Consider the following 17167-nt stretch of genomic DNA (forward strand, 5'->3'; position numbering starts at 1 on the left):
GAGGACTTTAGCAGGCTAAAGGCAATGTGTAAGAACCCGAAGGCACAAGGTTTTAACCGAGGCTGGTCTGTGTGCATATACGCGACAGGACTCGAGGCAGCCGTCCCTACCCCATAGCTGAAAGAGATCGAGGGTCAGGCCTCCTACAGAAGTGACTAAAGTCCAGCACAGGAGCCAGAGTCTCCAACAGCTGCAGCTAAGAACCTGTCATCCTGGGCTCCTTTAGCTGTGTGTAGGCGCCACCTAATGTCACTCAGGGGGCAGAACCAGAGATGCGGGGGGGGGGGGGCTCTGTCCAATCAGAGGCCTTGGTCTCAAGGCGTGTCCAATCAGACGCACAAACGGAGGGAGGGGGCGGGCTTAGGCTGTCGCCCAGCCTTTGTCTGGGAACCTCCATGTTGGAATCCGTGTCCGCTGCCACGGAAGCGGCTGCGCAGCTTTGGTGGCGCGGTGACACTGTGGGTGCTGGGCGATGGTAAGAAGACGCCAGCGTCCCCTAGAAGTAGACATGGTGAGTGTGCGTGTGGCGCCCAGAGGTGATGGTGCGCGAGCGGGAAGCGCTGTGGCAGAGCGGGGTCTGCGGTGAGGCCTCGTGGGATCCCCTGGGCTGTGGGGTTGCTCGAGCCTGGGCGTCCTGTCCTTCCAGAGGAGGCGACTGCAGCGGGCTCTGGAGCCTTCTCTGAGCAGCTGTGCTCTGGCTGCCTGTTTGCTCCGGATCATGAGTGGCGAGGACTTGATGGATCAGCAGGGGCGAGTCTCTGACTGTGACGGTCATTCACGAAAGGAACTGAGTTCTCTAGAATCCGCAGCCCGTTCGTTCTCTCCGTGGCACACCTAGTCCGAACACAAACGTGTGGGAACAGGATCGCAAATCCAGAACCTAGGCCAGCTCCACTGGAGCCTGACCACCAGTTCTCCCACATCCCCGCCCACCTCCCAACACGAAAATTAACCCTTTCACTCTTTGTATGGTCCTGGGCTTACAGGCGCTCCGCAGAGCCGCTGCATTGAAAGGCTCCCATCTGTTCCTCATGATGTATTTTCCTTACAGTATATCCCGAACACAATTTTTTTTTTCAAAAAAAAGGAGAGTGTTTTATTTTCTTCCAGGTACCAGGAAAATGGATTTCTTTTTTTCCCTTAGTGTGTCTGTGTGCGTGTGCGTGTGCGTGTGCGTGTGCGTGTGCGTGTGTGTGTGTGTGTGTGTGTATACGTGCACCAAATGAGGACAGTGCCAGAAGAGGGCGTGTCCTTGATTCCCCTGAAGTGAAGTTACAGCAGGCTGTGAGTTGCCTGATGTGGGTGCTGGGAACCAAGCCCCAGGTCCTCTGGAAGAGCAGCAACTGCTCTTAACTGCTGAGCAGTCTCTCTAGTCCCAAGGATGTTTCTGTGTGAATATTTCAGGAGAGTAAAGCAGAGAAGAAACCCTTGAGTCCTTGTTTTAAAAACACTGTGTCTTTTGTCCCTTTTTTCCCCCACTCAAGGCCAGGACAGCTTATGAGAATACTCTTGTCTACTTTCCCCATGGGAACTGTGAGATGTCCTCATCCCCAACCCCATGTCTTTTCCAGGTGATAGGTTTCTGAACTGCCTGAACCCAAATGCCTATAATCGTTCAGTCTCTGGTCTCCCGTCTCTTAGGTATTTAGCAACACTGAGTAGACCTGAAATGTCAGGTGAGCTATGGGAGAGTGTGAAGGAAGTGCCAAGGTTTCATAAGGCTGCCAAGAGGTCCACTGTTTGATTTGCTGCTGGTTGTGTGTGTTTTCTATTCCCTAGTAATTAATTTCTGATTAATTAGTAATTCTATTTCCATGTGTTATACTGAAATCCCTTTGTGTTGCTCTTAATGATACAATCCTTTGATCCATGTCTATCCATCCATAGATGATATTTGTAGCATTGGGACGCGTGAACTATTTTATCACAGTATTTGAATTACAAACTTTGTTCCAGTGTCCTGTAATGATAGCCATTCTTACTGTTCTTATTCTAGGGTACTGTGTCCTGTCCTCCTCTAGGAGGATTTTTGAGGTGTGGGGGTGCAGCCTTTCAGGGGAGCACCCAGATGTCCTGCTGCTGGAAGGAAGGTCCTGGTACACTGTCATCTAAAAGGAACTTGAGTTGTTTCCATGTCTGGCACTGTTTTGATAATATTTATTCTGTGCTGAAGCTACAGGAGGTCTGCTGTTTGGAACAGCCAATCCCTGGTGGGATTCAAGTAGCCACTGGGAGAGCATTCAAAGCCTCTTTTTGGGGTCACATGGGTCTGTGACTTTTAACACTTTTCTTCATTAATGCTGGGAGTTGAGGGCCAAGGGGGTGCTTGTGTGCCTGCCTAACATTGAGTTAGGGCTGGCTTACAGTTTCACAGGACCATTATCATCATGGTGGGAAGCATGGCAACATGCAAGCAGACTCGGAGCTCACGCACTACATCTTAATCCACAGGCAGCATAAAGGAACTACTTCCACACTGGGCAGAGCTTGAGCATAGGAGACCTCAAAAGCCCAACCCCATACTGACACACTTCCTAACAGTGCCACTCCCTTATGGCCAAGCATCCAAACACATGCGTCTAAATGGGCTAAACCTAAGTTGGTTTTTCCTGGGGTTCATGGCTATTTGCATAGACCCAGTCTTTTCTGCTTCCAGTGTTCAGAGAATTAGGATTAATTAATTAAAATGGAATACATTAAAACTGAGACACAGGGTGTGTATTCAAACTCATTCCAGGAGAGACCGGTGGGCCTTGTTGTTGGGGTGAACTGGGGTAGGGCAGGGAGCCTAGGAAGTCCTGAGCATCCATTCTGGATGCCAAACTTTACTCTTTTATTATTTTTTTCCTACTAACCAATAATGTTTTTTATATGGTTGGATTGATATATGCCTTTTTGTTGCTCTTAATACAAATCTCACACCCATATAAATCCATCAACATATTTTACTTATATTGGGATAACTTGGACTTTGTTATTACAGCATTAGAGCAACATAGTATATGTTACTATCATATATTAATAGCCAATCCTATCGCTCTTATTCTAGGTTAATTTCATATATACTGTGGATACACACATGCACACACACACAATGTGTATTATGCATTTACTCATGCATATATTGAATCTTCCAGAAATTTTCCAGGGTTTTGTGCTTTTTTCCCCTCTATTAAGAGTTAGGCATGTTGGGCTGGAGAGATGGCTCAGCAGTTAAGAGCACTGACTGCTCTTCCAGAGGTCCTGAGTTCAATTCCCAGCAACCACATGGTGGCTCACAACCATCTGTAATGGGATCTGATGCCTTCTTCTGGTGTGTCTGAAGACAGCTACAGTGTACTCATATACATAAATAAATAAATCTTTAAAAAAAAGAGTTAGGCATGTTGAAATTTTGATATGATAATATTAACTAACAGGGGAAAATGGTTCTATTTCTAAACTTTTCAGCACAAATGGTATATGAAGCTTAGTCTTTCTATGTGCCTCTGAATTTTTAGTTTCTCCTAAGTACTGCCTATTTTCTTTCCAAATTTTGTGTCCAAGTTAAATATCACATGCATATAATATCTATGCAAAACTTAGCCCAGGCTTCATCATTAACCCACACATCAAAGATCCCGAGTGTGATTGGCGTGTAGGACACATCATTGTTTGTCATCTCCTGAGTATATCTTCTCTTGCCCCCACCTCCCAGGATTTCAGCTCTTTGATTATTTCTGTGTCTCCGGTGTTATCATGACATAGAGTACGACCCGTGACAGAGAATATGTTGTCTCTGTGAAAGCCACTTTCTCCAAAGGAACAACTTCCACTCCACCTGGAGTTTGTGCTCAGTAATTCCAGGTGTTCGTTAATAGTCTGTCTATCTCGTTATTTTGTTTTATGGGTCTTTTTTTCTCATTTCTAAATGTGTTCTACATATTTCAGACTTACTGAACATGTACATACCTACTATGTAAAACAGCGTTTCAAATCTCTTGCCTATTTTTCTTCCTAGGTCTCTATTTTTTCCTTCCTTATTAAAAGTGATTAGATGTTTGTAAGACAATTGATTTCTCCCACTGGGCCACTTCATCTTTTTACCTTTTGTTTTATTTGATGAATACAGTTATTTCAGTATAATTTAAATTATGAGTATGTTTTTCTTTTTAAAATATAGCTTTGTGTACAATTAAAGAAACCACTCCATTTCCCATAACACCTTTTGAATGTCTTAGTGTGCTTTTAGATTTATATACTTAATATCTGTGGAAATGACTTCTTACGTGGTATGAGGAAAGGGTTCACAGATATTTGTAGCCATTCTGATCCTCTGCTGCTGCTGTACTTTTCATAGGAAAAGGAGTATTTCTTTATTGCTGTGTAGTCCAATTTCTGCCATCCATGATCTAAAAAGACATGAATTTATTTAAGGGCTCTGTCTTCATATCCACAGTTCTATTCATCTTATTGCCAAGTTTATAAGCTACAGCTTTATAATATAGAGAGTCATGTGACACATCAAGGTGTGGTGATCATAGTAGATTCACATATGACAATGGCCCTGACATGGAACTGAGGTTTGTATAAGTTTACTCAGTAATGTTTACAAAATGTCAGAATGATTTCTCATAGAGTGTCCCCATTATGATGTGAGATATGAATTCAAATATATAATCCAAATTAACATTGAACTCGTTCATATTAAAGTTACCTAGAATAACTGACCTCCTCTGTAATATGTTCCTTTCGATATCTCTTAACTTTTTTCTTTACTTTTGGATTTTTTTTTTAAATTTTTCTCTCCAGCCCCCCCCCCCTTTTTTTTGAAAGTTGCATTTATTTACTTATTTTTGTATGCATGAGTGAGTGAATGAGTGAGACAGACTATGTGGATTTCAGAAGAAAATGTTCAGGAGTCACTTTCTCCTTCCATTTTATGGGTCTTGGAGATCAAACTGAGGTCATCGGCCTTGGTGTCAAGCCTTTGTCTCTACCAAAGAAGACATCTTGTCATCTTGTCAGCCCCATCGTTTTTTTATTTTTAAGCAATTTTTTTCATTATTGAGATCAGAGATTAGGCAGTGAATTCTTAGTCTCTTCGTTGTTTTACCTAATATTGTTTGTCTCTAATGAAGATTGTGTGCTTCGTTTTTAACACTGGAATTGGCTGTATCTTCTCTCTTTTTAAATTTATTGGCTTATAATTGACTTGATTTACATATATTTTTGTTTACTGGCATGCTTACACTCATAACCCCTGCACTGTAGCCAGCAGAATTAGCGTACCCACTACCCCACCGTGTTTTATAGTGTCTTCATACAGGTCCTCCTTTTAATGCTTCAGCCCATCATATTTTATGTATTAAACATTTCTTTGAACAAAAGAAAGAAGTGACAAACTTCAAAATTATATAGCTTAGTGAACTATCACAAGGAACACATAATTACTACTATCTGTGTCAAAAATGGATGCCTTTTGTAACAGGTAAAATGTTTGGAATGGGTTAGTTTAGCAGACCACTGGCTCCCACCACCCAAAGATAACTACAGATAGTGTCTGTGGTTTATGCTAAAAGGGTGCCCACTTTGCTCTAATTCATTGTGTTGATTTACATGAGGAATGTCCCCCACAGGCTCCTGTATTTGAACACTTGGTCCCCGGGTGGTTGTGCTGTTTTGAACTTCTATGAGGTACAGCATTGCTGGAGGAAGTGCATCACTGGGCAGGCCTTGAGAATTTACAGCTTTGTCCCACTTTTCTCCCTCTGTTCCCTGTGTATGGATAAAAGTGTGATGATCTAGTTTCCTGCTTCTACCACCGTACCATGCTTTCCCTGTTATGATGAGCTCTCATTCCTCTTAAACCGTAAGCCAAAACAAACTCTTCCTTAGTTTGCTTTCCGTCATGATATTTTATCATAGCAGCAGAGAAGTAACTGATACAGCTGCTTACCTGATAGCTACACCACTGTGTTTAGTAATGCCTTCATCTATGACTTTGTTTTGTGACCATCAAAGTTCATGTAACCACTTCTACCTTAATCCGTGTTGCTAAGACACAGCCACTAAGTTTTAACTCGGAATAAAGTACTTTTTATTCTCTTTAAGGTGTGGACAGTCCTATGCGCTAAGCCCACACATTACCTGATTGTCCTGCTCCTTTTGTCACTCCAAAGTTTGGGGAGTTGTGGGCATGTGGACACGGACATGTCTGAAGGGGGCCCAAATCCCAGGACACCATTCAGACAAGAGCCTAGATCCAAAACCATACCACAAATGGGCAGAAGCCAGGGGATGAGTGGGCAGCTGTGAAACTGGGCTCTAGACAAGGGATGCCCAGGTGATAAGTGCTAGTTATGCAGGTTTCAGTGGCATATGCATCTACACTTCAGGACTTCCTGGTCCAAATTCACCGTGTCCTGCTTGATGGTTTCTTGCTGTCCTCCAATGACTGTCATATAGGTTACAGCTGGGTACAGGATACTGCACAGCCAATGAACTTTGTAAGGGCCACATCATGTAACTGTCCCAACTATAACACAGTCACACATACTCATGTACTTTATCCCAGTAGCCCTTCTTACTCCCACCCCCTTTCTTGCAGCAAAGCACCTGATTGGACAGTTCAAATTTCCCTGTTCCTGTAGAATGAATGCAGGGAAGGTCAGTCTACAGACAGATCCATCTTCCTTCTGTGGACTATAAATAGCTCCTGCCAGCCACATTTCCATGTCAGCAGAATCTGATCCTTGCAACAAAGTTGATCCTGGTCAGTGTCTTCCCACAGCTCCTTCTGAATACGAGGGTTTGAATGTGTGCAGAGAATTTCATACTTGGTACTGTTGCATAACTTTATAACCTGTATTAGTCAGGGTTCTCTAGAGTCACAGAATGTATGGAATGCCTCTCTATATTAAGGGAATTTATTGGAATGATTTACAGTCTGCAGTCCAACTAACCCAACAATGGGCAGCTGTGAATGGGAAGTCCAGGAATCTAGTAGTTGCTCAGTCCCACAAGGCTAGGTGTTTCAGCTGGTCTTCTGTATAAGCTGGGATCCTGAAGAAGTGGGTCCCAACAGATGTGCTGGAAAGTAAGTGCAGGCAGGTGACAGAAAAGGAAGACTTCCTTCTTCCATTGTCCTTATGTAGGCCGCCAGCAGAAGGGATGACCCAGATGAAAGCTGTGCACTACCATGCCTGGACTTAAACTAGTCTTTACTTGGAATTTGCTGTGTCCCAGGATGGCCCTGAACTCAGAGATCTGCTTGCCTCTGTCTCCAGGATTAAAGATGTGTATCACCTGACCTGGACCTAAGCTTTTCATGGCCACTGTGCTTCAAGATCCAGATCAAAATCCTGTGCCTTGCAGCCTCAAGATCTGGATCACAGGTGTGCCCTTCATTTCTGAATCGTAGTTCATTCCAGATATTGAGTTGACAACTGAGAATAGCCATCACATAACTTCAGTTTGAGAGTTTTGCGTTAACATTGTCTTATAGAGCTATTATAATATTCTTTGTGTTATTGACTAAAATGCAATGCAGCACACAACAATACTTTTGATTAGCAGGGTAAAGTATTAAAAATATATTACAAGCATGTCATTGTAGCCCTTATGACACCTATCAGTCAACACACAGTAACTATGAAACCTAACATCTTTCATCCTTTCTTCTAATTGTATCTCATGCAAGCTAGATTACTGGTAATTTTTAACAAGGAGACATAATGAATGGATTATGCAATAGCAAATGTCACAAACATATCTACATTAATTCAGTTCAAGCTAAAAAGTTATTTCCAACTATAGATGCTGTTAGGCTATTACAGATCTGTTTGTGATAATGGTTATTTTTGCTTGCTTACTTGATGGAATGTAGAAGACAAACTTCTGAGTATGTCTGTGAGGGTTTTTATCCGAGAGAGAGGTTTAAACTGAGATCGGAAGATACACCCTGGAGGTGAGCGTCATTATTTTATAGGCTGGGGTCCCATACTGAATCAAAAAGGAGACAGTGAGCACATAAGCATCCGTTTGTCCTGGGCTTCCAGACTGTCGACGTAGTGTGACCCTCGACTTCATACTCCTGCTACCATGCCTTCCCTGTCATATGGTCTGACACTCAAACTGTGAAATAAACTTCCTTCCTTAAGCTGATTTGTCAGATAACTAACTTATTGTAGTAATGAAATAATAGCCATGACAGAAACCAATAACAGTAGTGGGACCACCATTTCCAGAAATACACACATTCAGGTATGTGTCTATTGCATGCTCTGAACAGGTTGTGATTAAAATGTTGAAGAAGACTTGTAGACTAGGGAAGTCCTAGAATCCTATAAGCAGAGCTCAGTGAGCCATTTGCGTACTGAGAAAAATGTGGACTATGGAGACGAAGCTCATGGGGTTTCAGAGGGAAACGAGTATTCTGTCCAGAACTGGGTTGGAGGTCATTCATGTTACATCCTCACCAAAGAATCTCACTTCATTCTGTCCATGTGATGAGAACTTGCATGATTCTTGCTTCAAAGATAATGGACCAGGTTAGTAAGATGGCTCAGCAGGTAAAGATACTTGCTGGAAAGTCTGATGGCCTGAATTTGATCCCTGGGACCCACATGGTAGAAGAAGGGACCAATTCCCGCCACTTGTCTTCTGACATCCACATGTGTACATGGCCCGTGCACACCCTTCCTTCTTACAGATAAATGCATAAATAAATGTAATTAAAAATTTTAAATGATGGATTGATTTGTTTTCAACACAGCATAGCATTCAGGCTGTGCTATGGTTATCTCTCACTGCTGTTTTCCTGATCTAGAAGGAGGAAGGTTAGCAAGTTGAACAAGAGAGAGAGATGGAAAATGTATCACGAGGTGCTAACTTAAAACACTCATGTAGATCCCTGGAATAGACTAGAGGGCCCAGAAATAAACCCATATGTCCTCAGGCACCTAATCTTTGATAAGGATAAAAAATAAATAAAATCAATGTTTTAAAAAGCTGGAGAAAATACAACCCTCTTTAACAAATGGTACTGGGAAAACTATCCACACGAATGTAGAAGAAAAGTATGTCTATAACCTCACCCTGTGCCTGCCCCCCAAATCAATTAAGAATGAAATGAGAAACATGTGAGGATACAGGCATAGAGACAGACACTGAGAGAGTGACTGATTGCTCAGAAACTAAAAGCCAAAAGTTGGCAAAAGGCTTGAAAAAAATTTAAACTTTACAACAAAAGAAACAATTGTGGAAGTAAGACACAGCCTACAAATGAAATAAGCCCCTTTTAGCTATACAGCTGACAGGACTACTGTCTAGAACATATAAAGGACACAGAGCCAGTGAGAGGGTCCAGGAGGTAAAGGTGCTCACCCAAAAGCCTGATGGCCTAAGTTTAAACCAACACAAAAATGTATTAGAGCCGGGCAGTGGTGGCGCACGCCTTTAATCCCGGCACTTGGGAGGCAGAGGCAGGCAGATTTCTGAGTTCGAGGCCAGCCTGGTCTACAGAGTGAGTTCCAGGACAGCCAGGACTACACAGAGAAACCCTTTCTCGAACCACCCCCACCCCCCCCCAAAAAAAAATGGAAGGAAGGAAGGAATCAACTCCACAGGGCTGTTCTCTGATCTCCACACAGGGACCATGGTGCACATATGTGCATCTCTGCCCTAAATACACACAACAACAAAAAAAAATGTAGTACAAGGCTGTCCTCTACTAGATAGCAAGTACCAAGTCAACATAACCTGCATGAGTCTCAGAAAAATAACTACAAGTGACACAGCTTGGCAAGCTTTTTCTCTCCCTTGGTGTTGTAGATACAGAACGGTAGATAAAGGCAGGTTTATTAGGAAGAGGCTCTGGGTTCACTGATCTCACAAATGGAGGTCAGTAGAGTTACAAGTCAGGGCTAAAGCAAGAGGCTTTTATAGAGTTTAGGCAAGGAGTGATGGCTGGCGTGCCAGCTAGGATCTGGGATTGAGTTCATACATGGTCAAAAACTGAGTTCCTGGGTGGGCAGTCTAGATGCAGAATGATGACGTTAGCCCAGTGTTTTATTTATTTATTTATTTATTTTTTATTTTTTTTTTACACTTGGGTCAGTGTTTTATTTTTTTGTTTGTTTGTTTGTTAGATTTTTCAAATGGGTCGGGGAGTTTTCTCTGTGCTGGAGGGGTTAGAGGAAGGAGGGCAGATGGGGTTTCCTAGCTTGTGTGAGGGATGACCAGGGGTTCCAGCTTAACAGTCTTTAATCCCAGAACTTGGGATGCAGAGGCAGATGGATCTCTGTGAGTTCAAGGGCAACCTGGTCTACATAGTGAGTTTCAGGACAGCCAGAGTTATGTAGAGAATCTGTCTCAGAAAAAAAATTAATTCTTGAAAAAAGAAATACAGATGGTCAGTAAATATGTAAAGACTATTGAAAAACCTTAAGCCACTGGGAAAGTACAGTGAGATTCCACCTCACCCAAGTTAGACTACCATTAAGAAAACAGATAGATGCTGGGTAAGCTGGGTAAGCTGGGAGTACAAGGTGGGGCCCTTATACAACACTGATGGGAATACAAATTATTCCAGCCAGTGGAAGTCAGTATGGAGAGTCTCCAAAATATTTCAAGTAGTTCTTTGACCCAGATATATCACTACTGGATGTATATCCAAAAACACTCGTGTGTCTGTTTATTGCAGACTAGACAACTTACAGAATTAGCCTGGATTTCAAACAGATGACTGGATAAAAAAGTATGCGTGTTTTATTCAAAATTAAGGTTGTTTTTCTTCTTCAAGAAAATGGGTATAACTGGAGATCATCATATGAAATGAACTAAGTTTGACTCAGACAAATATCATATTTTCTCACTATATATCTTAAATTCTATGGAGATACATGGAATCTGTATGCACATAAATGACATGAAAGTAAGCAGCAAGACTGTAGAATCAGAATAGTGGAGGAGGGAGAAAGGGGACGGCAGGGAGTGTGCCATCAAATTACATGATAGACTTGCATTAAGATGTCTTTGTTAAACCTCTTATAATGCAACATGAATATACATCAACGTTTTTAATTCATTTAAATATTTACATTTATTTAATGGTTGTCTTAGTCATTGTTTTATTGCTGTGAAGAGACGCCATGACCAAGGCAAGTCTTATAAAAGAAAGCATTTAATTGGGGCTGGCTTACAGTTTCAGAGGGTGAATCCTTTATCATCATGGAAAGGATGGTGACATGCAGTCAGACATGAGGATGGAGAATAGCTGAGAGTTCTACATCCAGATTTGGAAGCTGCAAGAAGAGCAAGCCTAGCTTGGGCTTTTGAAGCATCAAAGCCTACCCCCAGTAACACACTTCCTCCAACAAGGTCACGCCTACGCTAACAAAGCCACCCCCACTCCTTCTCAATTATTGGCCCTCCCTGATGACTCAGTATTTAAATATAAGTCTGGCCGGCAGTGGTGGCGCACGCCTTTAATCCCAGCACTTGGGAGGCAGAGGCAGGTGGGTTTCTGAGTTTGAGGCCATCCTGGTCTACAGAATGAGTTTCAGGACAGCCAGGACTACACAGAGAAACCCTGTCTCATAAATAAATAAATAAATAAATAAATAAATAAATAAATACCTGTGGGACCATTCTTATTCAAACCACCACAGTGGTTGTGCACAGTAGTTGCACACAAGGACACACAAACATCCAACAGTACATATGTGGAGGTCAGACAACTTGCAGGAGTCAATTCTCATCTTTCAGCTTGTGAGTTCTGGGCATTGAACTACAGTAGTGACACAGTGGCAGGTGCCTTTATTCACGGAACCAACTCCATGGCCCACTGTCATTGCTCCAGAGGTGATGGGACCTGAAAGAATGGAGCCAAAGAATAAGACAGACAAAAGACTCATTCAGTCACTACCTTTATTTAGAGCATCAGAAAATTTATACTTTTAGGGTGAAGAAAGGTCATGTGGGTAAAGATCATATGAGTTCAGGCCATAAACATTCTGAATAATAATAGCAAGTGCCAGTGGGTAATCTGAAGCAAATCCACTTCTATCCTCTACACCTGGGAGGGACACAAAAACATATTCCATGAACAATCCCACAGGTCAGTAGACTCTTGTTCTATTTTCTTGGATTGTTCTCACAAACACTCTAAATTTTCTTCACACAGCTCCATCCCTGGACTATGTTCTGATCGCTCACTTAAAAAAACTTTTATTAAGTGGGCTGGAGAAATGGCTCAGAGTTTAAGAACATCTGCTGATCTTGAAGAGGACTAGGTTTTAGTTCCCATGATAGTTCAGGACCATCTGCAATTCCAGCAACAGAGGCCATCTTCTGGCCTCTGTGGGTACCCAGCCTGCATGTGGCACACAGAAATGCAGACAAACACATATAAATAATATAATTTTAAAAAAATCTGTTTCTGTGTTTTCCTGGCTGGCCTGAAACATTGTTGAATAGACCAGGTAGACCTCAACTCAGAGATTCACCTTAATCTATCTCCTAAGTGCTGGGGGAAATATCTTCTTAAAACATTTATACCAGGCCGTAATGCCACATACCTTTCATCTCAGCACTCTGGAGGCAGAGGCAGGTGGATCTCTGAGTTCAAGGCTAACCTGGTCTACAGAATGAGTTCCAAGTCAGTCACTGAGACACAGAGAAACTCTGTCTCAAAAAAAAAGAAAGAAAGAAAATTTCATAAATCAATAAAATTACACTTCTGCCTTTTTATTTTATCGGCATCATATATTATACACACACACACACACACACACACACACACACACACACACACACACACACACACTTTTCCATGAGCTGATATGAATGCAAATATCCAATGGGGAGCTAGATTCTTCCACAGAAAGCTCTGCCTTAAAACACCCGTGGATAACAACTTGCCATTCTGGTTTCATTCATCCATGGGTTGGTGCCATCCTCTGTCATTCAGGGTCTGAGAGAGTGAGACATGAGGTCCTGGTTATGGCCATGATAAATGTCCAATTAGGCACAGTTAGAGAGTGGGTGTTGATAGTCTGTCTTGCTGGAGTTTTTGTTTGACCCATCATCTTGTTTGTCTGCCATTTGGGGATCTTTCACCACAGTCCATCTCTGTTCAGGAAGATCACAAAGTTCTATCGCAACCATTGTCATCCTGTGACATACAGGTAGGAAAATATAAGGGGGGAAAAGGGATGCCCTGGGAATGGTAAGTGTGTGGCCGGTGTCCTGAGCTAAGAGACAGAGCTGTTTGTAAACAGGTACCCAGGACCCCCTGTCTTCTACTCCACACTCTGTAGGTCCAAGTCCTCTCTTTGGGTTGTCAAGTCCGTCATTTTCTCCAGCTACAGACTGGGCCTGTTGCCGTCTGAGCAACAACATGAGTGGTGTAGCTCCTTTAGCCAAGACAGTTAATGCTAACGGAACAGTTAAATATTCATTGTTAGAAACAATTATCTCTCTTAGGGATCAAATAAATAAAAGATACAGGTTCCTGTCCAGCTGGCTGGAGGGCATAGGTAAGAGCTGGTCCCCAAGAAGAACATTTTCTGATTTGCAGAGCAAAGTTGGCTTTGATGGTAAATATGAAAGCAAAGACACCAAACGCCTTTTCTCAGACAGTAGGTCCCCAGTTAGAGGTCGAAAGGAGCCCTGTGAGATGTCCTAGGTCATATCTTTAGCTTTATTCCCTCAGTGTATGAATTTTCCTGTGCTGTCTACCAGAACTCATTCAGTTAGCTTTCTGTACGTGAGTATAACAAGCAGCCTGTATTTTCAGAGTTGGACCATCCTCTCGAGGGAAAGCCATGTGACTTCCCTGGTACAAGTGCATTGTCCCTGGGCACCATGTTTAGGTACCAAAACCACAGTTGCAAAGATAGAGCTCTTACATCAAAGGGAAGATGAGATGATTTGTTTTAGAGCGAGGTATGAGTGACCACGTCCTGTGAACACATACGTGTCCCCGCGTAGTGACAGCCCTTTGTAACTTTTTCTACATGGACACTTTAAGACACATGGTAGAAACATCCCTAGTAAGGTTACCACAAAGCAGATAAGTTTCTGTTGTGGCTCTCAGGTGTTTGTCTGATGACATTCTAAGCCTTCATGTTGGTACAGCGTAAGAGGAAAGAGGGTAAGCAGAGGTGACTGTCATTCTCCCTAACACACATGGACTTCTCAGGAGTAGACATTCACTATGTCAGGGCTCATACTGGAGTCTCTTCTTTCTGTGCTCCTTTGTAAACTAAGAGTTCTTGGTAAGAGACCATGAAGGCTTGTACGTATGCAATCTCTGACCATTTCTCTCTCATAAAGTAAGTCTCATTGTACTACAGTGTAAGTAAGGCTTCCACTAAACAGCCATCGCTCTAGTTCATCTGATTTATGTTGTAACCAAGCTATTTTGTAAGAAAATAAGTAAAGGTGCCTTTTTCTCTTTAGCTTATCTGGGTCAAATTTGTTTTGGTAGTTAAATATATAGCCAAATGGAGGCACTGGATGAGTATTTCAATAGAGGCCCAAGGACAAGAAGGATAGAGGTCATTGAAAATGTTTAAAATATATATACTTTTAGAAGTATTGTTATCCATGACTCAGCCTTAAGGTGCCAAACCTCTCTGGATCTTAGATGGGCATACACACCTTTTCCCATTATGTTTCATCTCCAAACATGACAGCCTGTCCTTAGAAGTACCAGATACCCTGCAGGTGATTGTGAGCCATCATACAAGTGCTGGGAACCAAATCCAGGTCCTCTGGAAGAGCTGCCAGCACTCTTATTTGCTGAGCAATCTCTCTAGCCAATGCATTAATTCTAAATGCCATCAGGTTTCCTTCTTGCCACACAAGTTCCCTCTCAAAGACATTTGTGTCTGTTAGGGTTATAATCATAGCATTGACCATTGAGCTCAGGCCATAGGGGTTCTGCAGTGTGCTCTGGGATGTATGTGTTCCACAGTGGAAATGTTTAAGAGGCCAGAATGCTAATTAGAAACTGGAAAAATGTACTTAAATGTTCTTCTGGGAATAAGTGAGGACCTGTGGCTTCCCACCCATCCCTGTGTTCAAGCTGGAGGTTTGAGACCATGGAAGTAGTGTATGTCCACCTAGGACATTTATATTTCTAGGATCCAATGTAATTTGCCCATGTCCAGATGCCTTTGCTGACAGAGCTTGGAGATTTGACATATATTTCCTCAAATAAAATGTGTTAAAGTTGAGTCACTCAGTGCATGGCAAATTCCATCGTGGAGGAACTGGAGGATCTGGGAGATGTCAGTGTGATAGGCAGTGGAGAGAGCTCAGGATATGCAGTATTCCCAGGCAAGCTGTCAGAGACCTGCTGACCTTCACTGTGTTAACTCTCTGGGGAAGGCTGTATAAAAGCTTAATTATCAGCTTAGAAATTAATAGACTGTGCTAATATATATCTTTCAGAGATGAATTGAGTTTTCTCTTCCCTGCTCCCAGGAGTTGAAGCTAAAGAGAGAACTTGTAAGCCCCCACACACCCATGAGTTCATTCTGTGGTCTAAGTAGACTCATGCTTGCCTAGACCTAAATGCCTACATAGATAGGGTGCCATATGCATTTTCCAAATCTTCTGGTGTTATTTACTAGAGTCATTTCTCAATGACATGGCACATTGTCCAAGTCAGAATTTATGCCCAGATGTGCCTCTGCTTCCCCCTAATATTTAATGGGGAGAGTCTTCACAGGTTCTGATTATACAAAAGTCTGTCAACTCATTCATGTCTTGGAGAGAGACTTGAAACATATGTGGGTGTTCATTCAGACTGTCTGTGACTGGAAGAAACATGTATGGCATACAGTGTACCATAGTCCTGTGCTCCAGCCCCAACATAGGCCTTTTCTTTTCTTTTCTTTTTTTCCAGACAGGGTTTCTCTGTATAGCCTTGGCTGTCCTGGAACTCACTCGGTAGACTAGGCTGGCCTCGAACTCAGAAATCCACCTGCCTCTACCTCCCAAGTGCTGGGATTAAAGGCGTGCGCCACCACTGCCCGGCCTAACATAGGCCTTTTCATTGGGTTGTTTCTCTTTTCATTGTTTGATTTTATTTTTATGATCATATTTATATAGACTATTAGGTGGTGTGTGTGTGTGTGTGTGTGTGTGTTACATACACACAAATGTTCAAGCACAGACATACATTTATAGAACCAGAGGTAGACATTAGGTGTCTTTATCATTCTTCATTTTGTTTTCCTGAGAGATAGTCTTTCATTTAATGAAATGCCCACCACTTCACCTCGGCTGGCTGGATAGCAAGCTCTCAGGATCCACCACTCTCCACTCCCCAGTACTGGGATTACAGATGGACAAAACCAGGAGTAGGATATTTACAGTCAGTTGTCTTTGTCACATAATACTGAATATAAATTAAGCTGTACCTTTTTATTAAACACTAACAAGCCAGTAGTGAGGAGGGGTGGTGTGTGTGTGTATGTGTGTGTGTGTCAGTGTGTGTGAGCGTGTGACACAAATACATTTTCCCTCTGATCTTGTGTTCTCAAGGCTAAGGCCTTGGGTTAACGAGCAGTGTGTCGTTGCAGGGGTTGGTGTCGTTTGAGGACGTAGCCGTGGACTTCACTTGGCAGGAATGGCAGGAGCTGGATGCTGCTCAGAGGACCCTGTACAGGGACGTGATGCTGGAGAACTACAGGAGCCTGGTGTGGTTGGGTGAGTCCGAGCCCTCTGCAGCCCTCATTAGCAGTTACTTTCTTCTTTGCTGATAAGGATGACAATCACTGTGATCTTTTCATACCAGTAGGTATTATACATTTTTTAATGGACACGTAGTACTGGGGCCATACAACATCAGAAACTACTCCTCCTTTCACTGTACCCAGGATGTACTAACGAGCCCACTCCCCCTACTCGTTTTCCACATGTTGTAACCACCATACTGTCTTTTACGTCTTTGATCCAGCTTTCAAGTGTCATGACGACACGCAGCACCATCTCTCTTTTTTTTTTCCTTCTTAGTTTTTCTTTAAACCTGATATATTTCACTTATGTATTGTGGCTTTCCTGGGGAGACATAGAAGAAACCCTGACCACCCCAAATAAGTGGCAGCTGATGGAAGAAATGTCTGTTCTACTTTGCCAGAGCTTCAAAGTCTGTTTACTAAGAGTACATACA

At 42.6% G+C, this 17167-nt stretch overlaps 1 protein-coding gene across 2 annotated transcripts in view; it reads left to right on the top strand.

Moving 5' to 3' along the window:
- The first annotated feature begins 308 nt into the window (after positions 1-308).
- LOC143437992 (zinc finger protein OBI1-like) overlaps positions 309-17167 on the top strand; it is a 35905-nt gene continuing 19046 nt past the window's right edge. The window contains exons 1-3 of one of the 2 annotated variants that reach the window (XM_076923393.1): positions 309-511; positions 7269-7376; positions 16578-16704. In XM_076923393.1, the coding sequence (XP_076779508.1) occupies positions 16671-16704 (34 nt within the window). In that variant the 5' untranslated portion in view covers positions 309-511; positions 7269-7376; positions 16578-16670. The remainder of the gene's footprint in view (positions 512-7268; positions 7377-16577; positions 16705-17167) is intronic. The other variant, XM_076923392.1, reaches the window with a different exon arrangement.

Source organism: Arvicanthis niloticus, chromosome 24 (genome assembly GCF_011762505.2).
Source record: "Arvicanthis niloticus isolate mArvNil1 chromosome 24, mArvNil1.pat.X, whole genome shotgun sequence".
Taxonomy (NCBI): Eukaryota; Metazoa; Chordata; class Mammalia; order Rodentia; family Muridae; genus Arvicanthis; species Arvicanthis niloticus.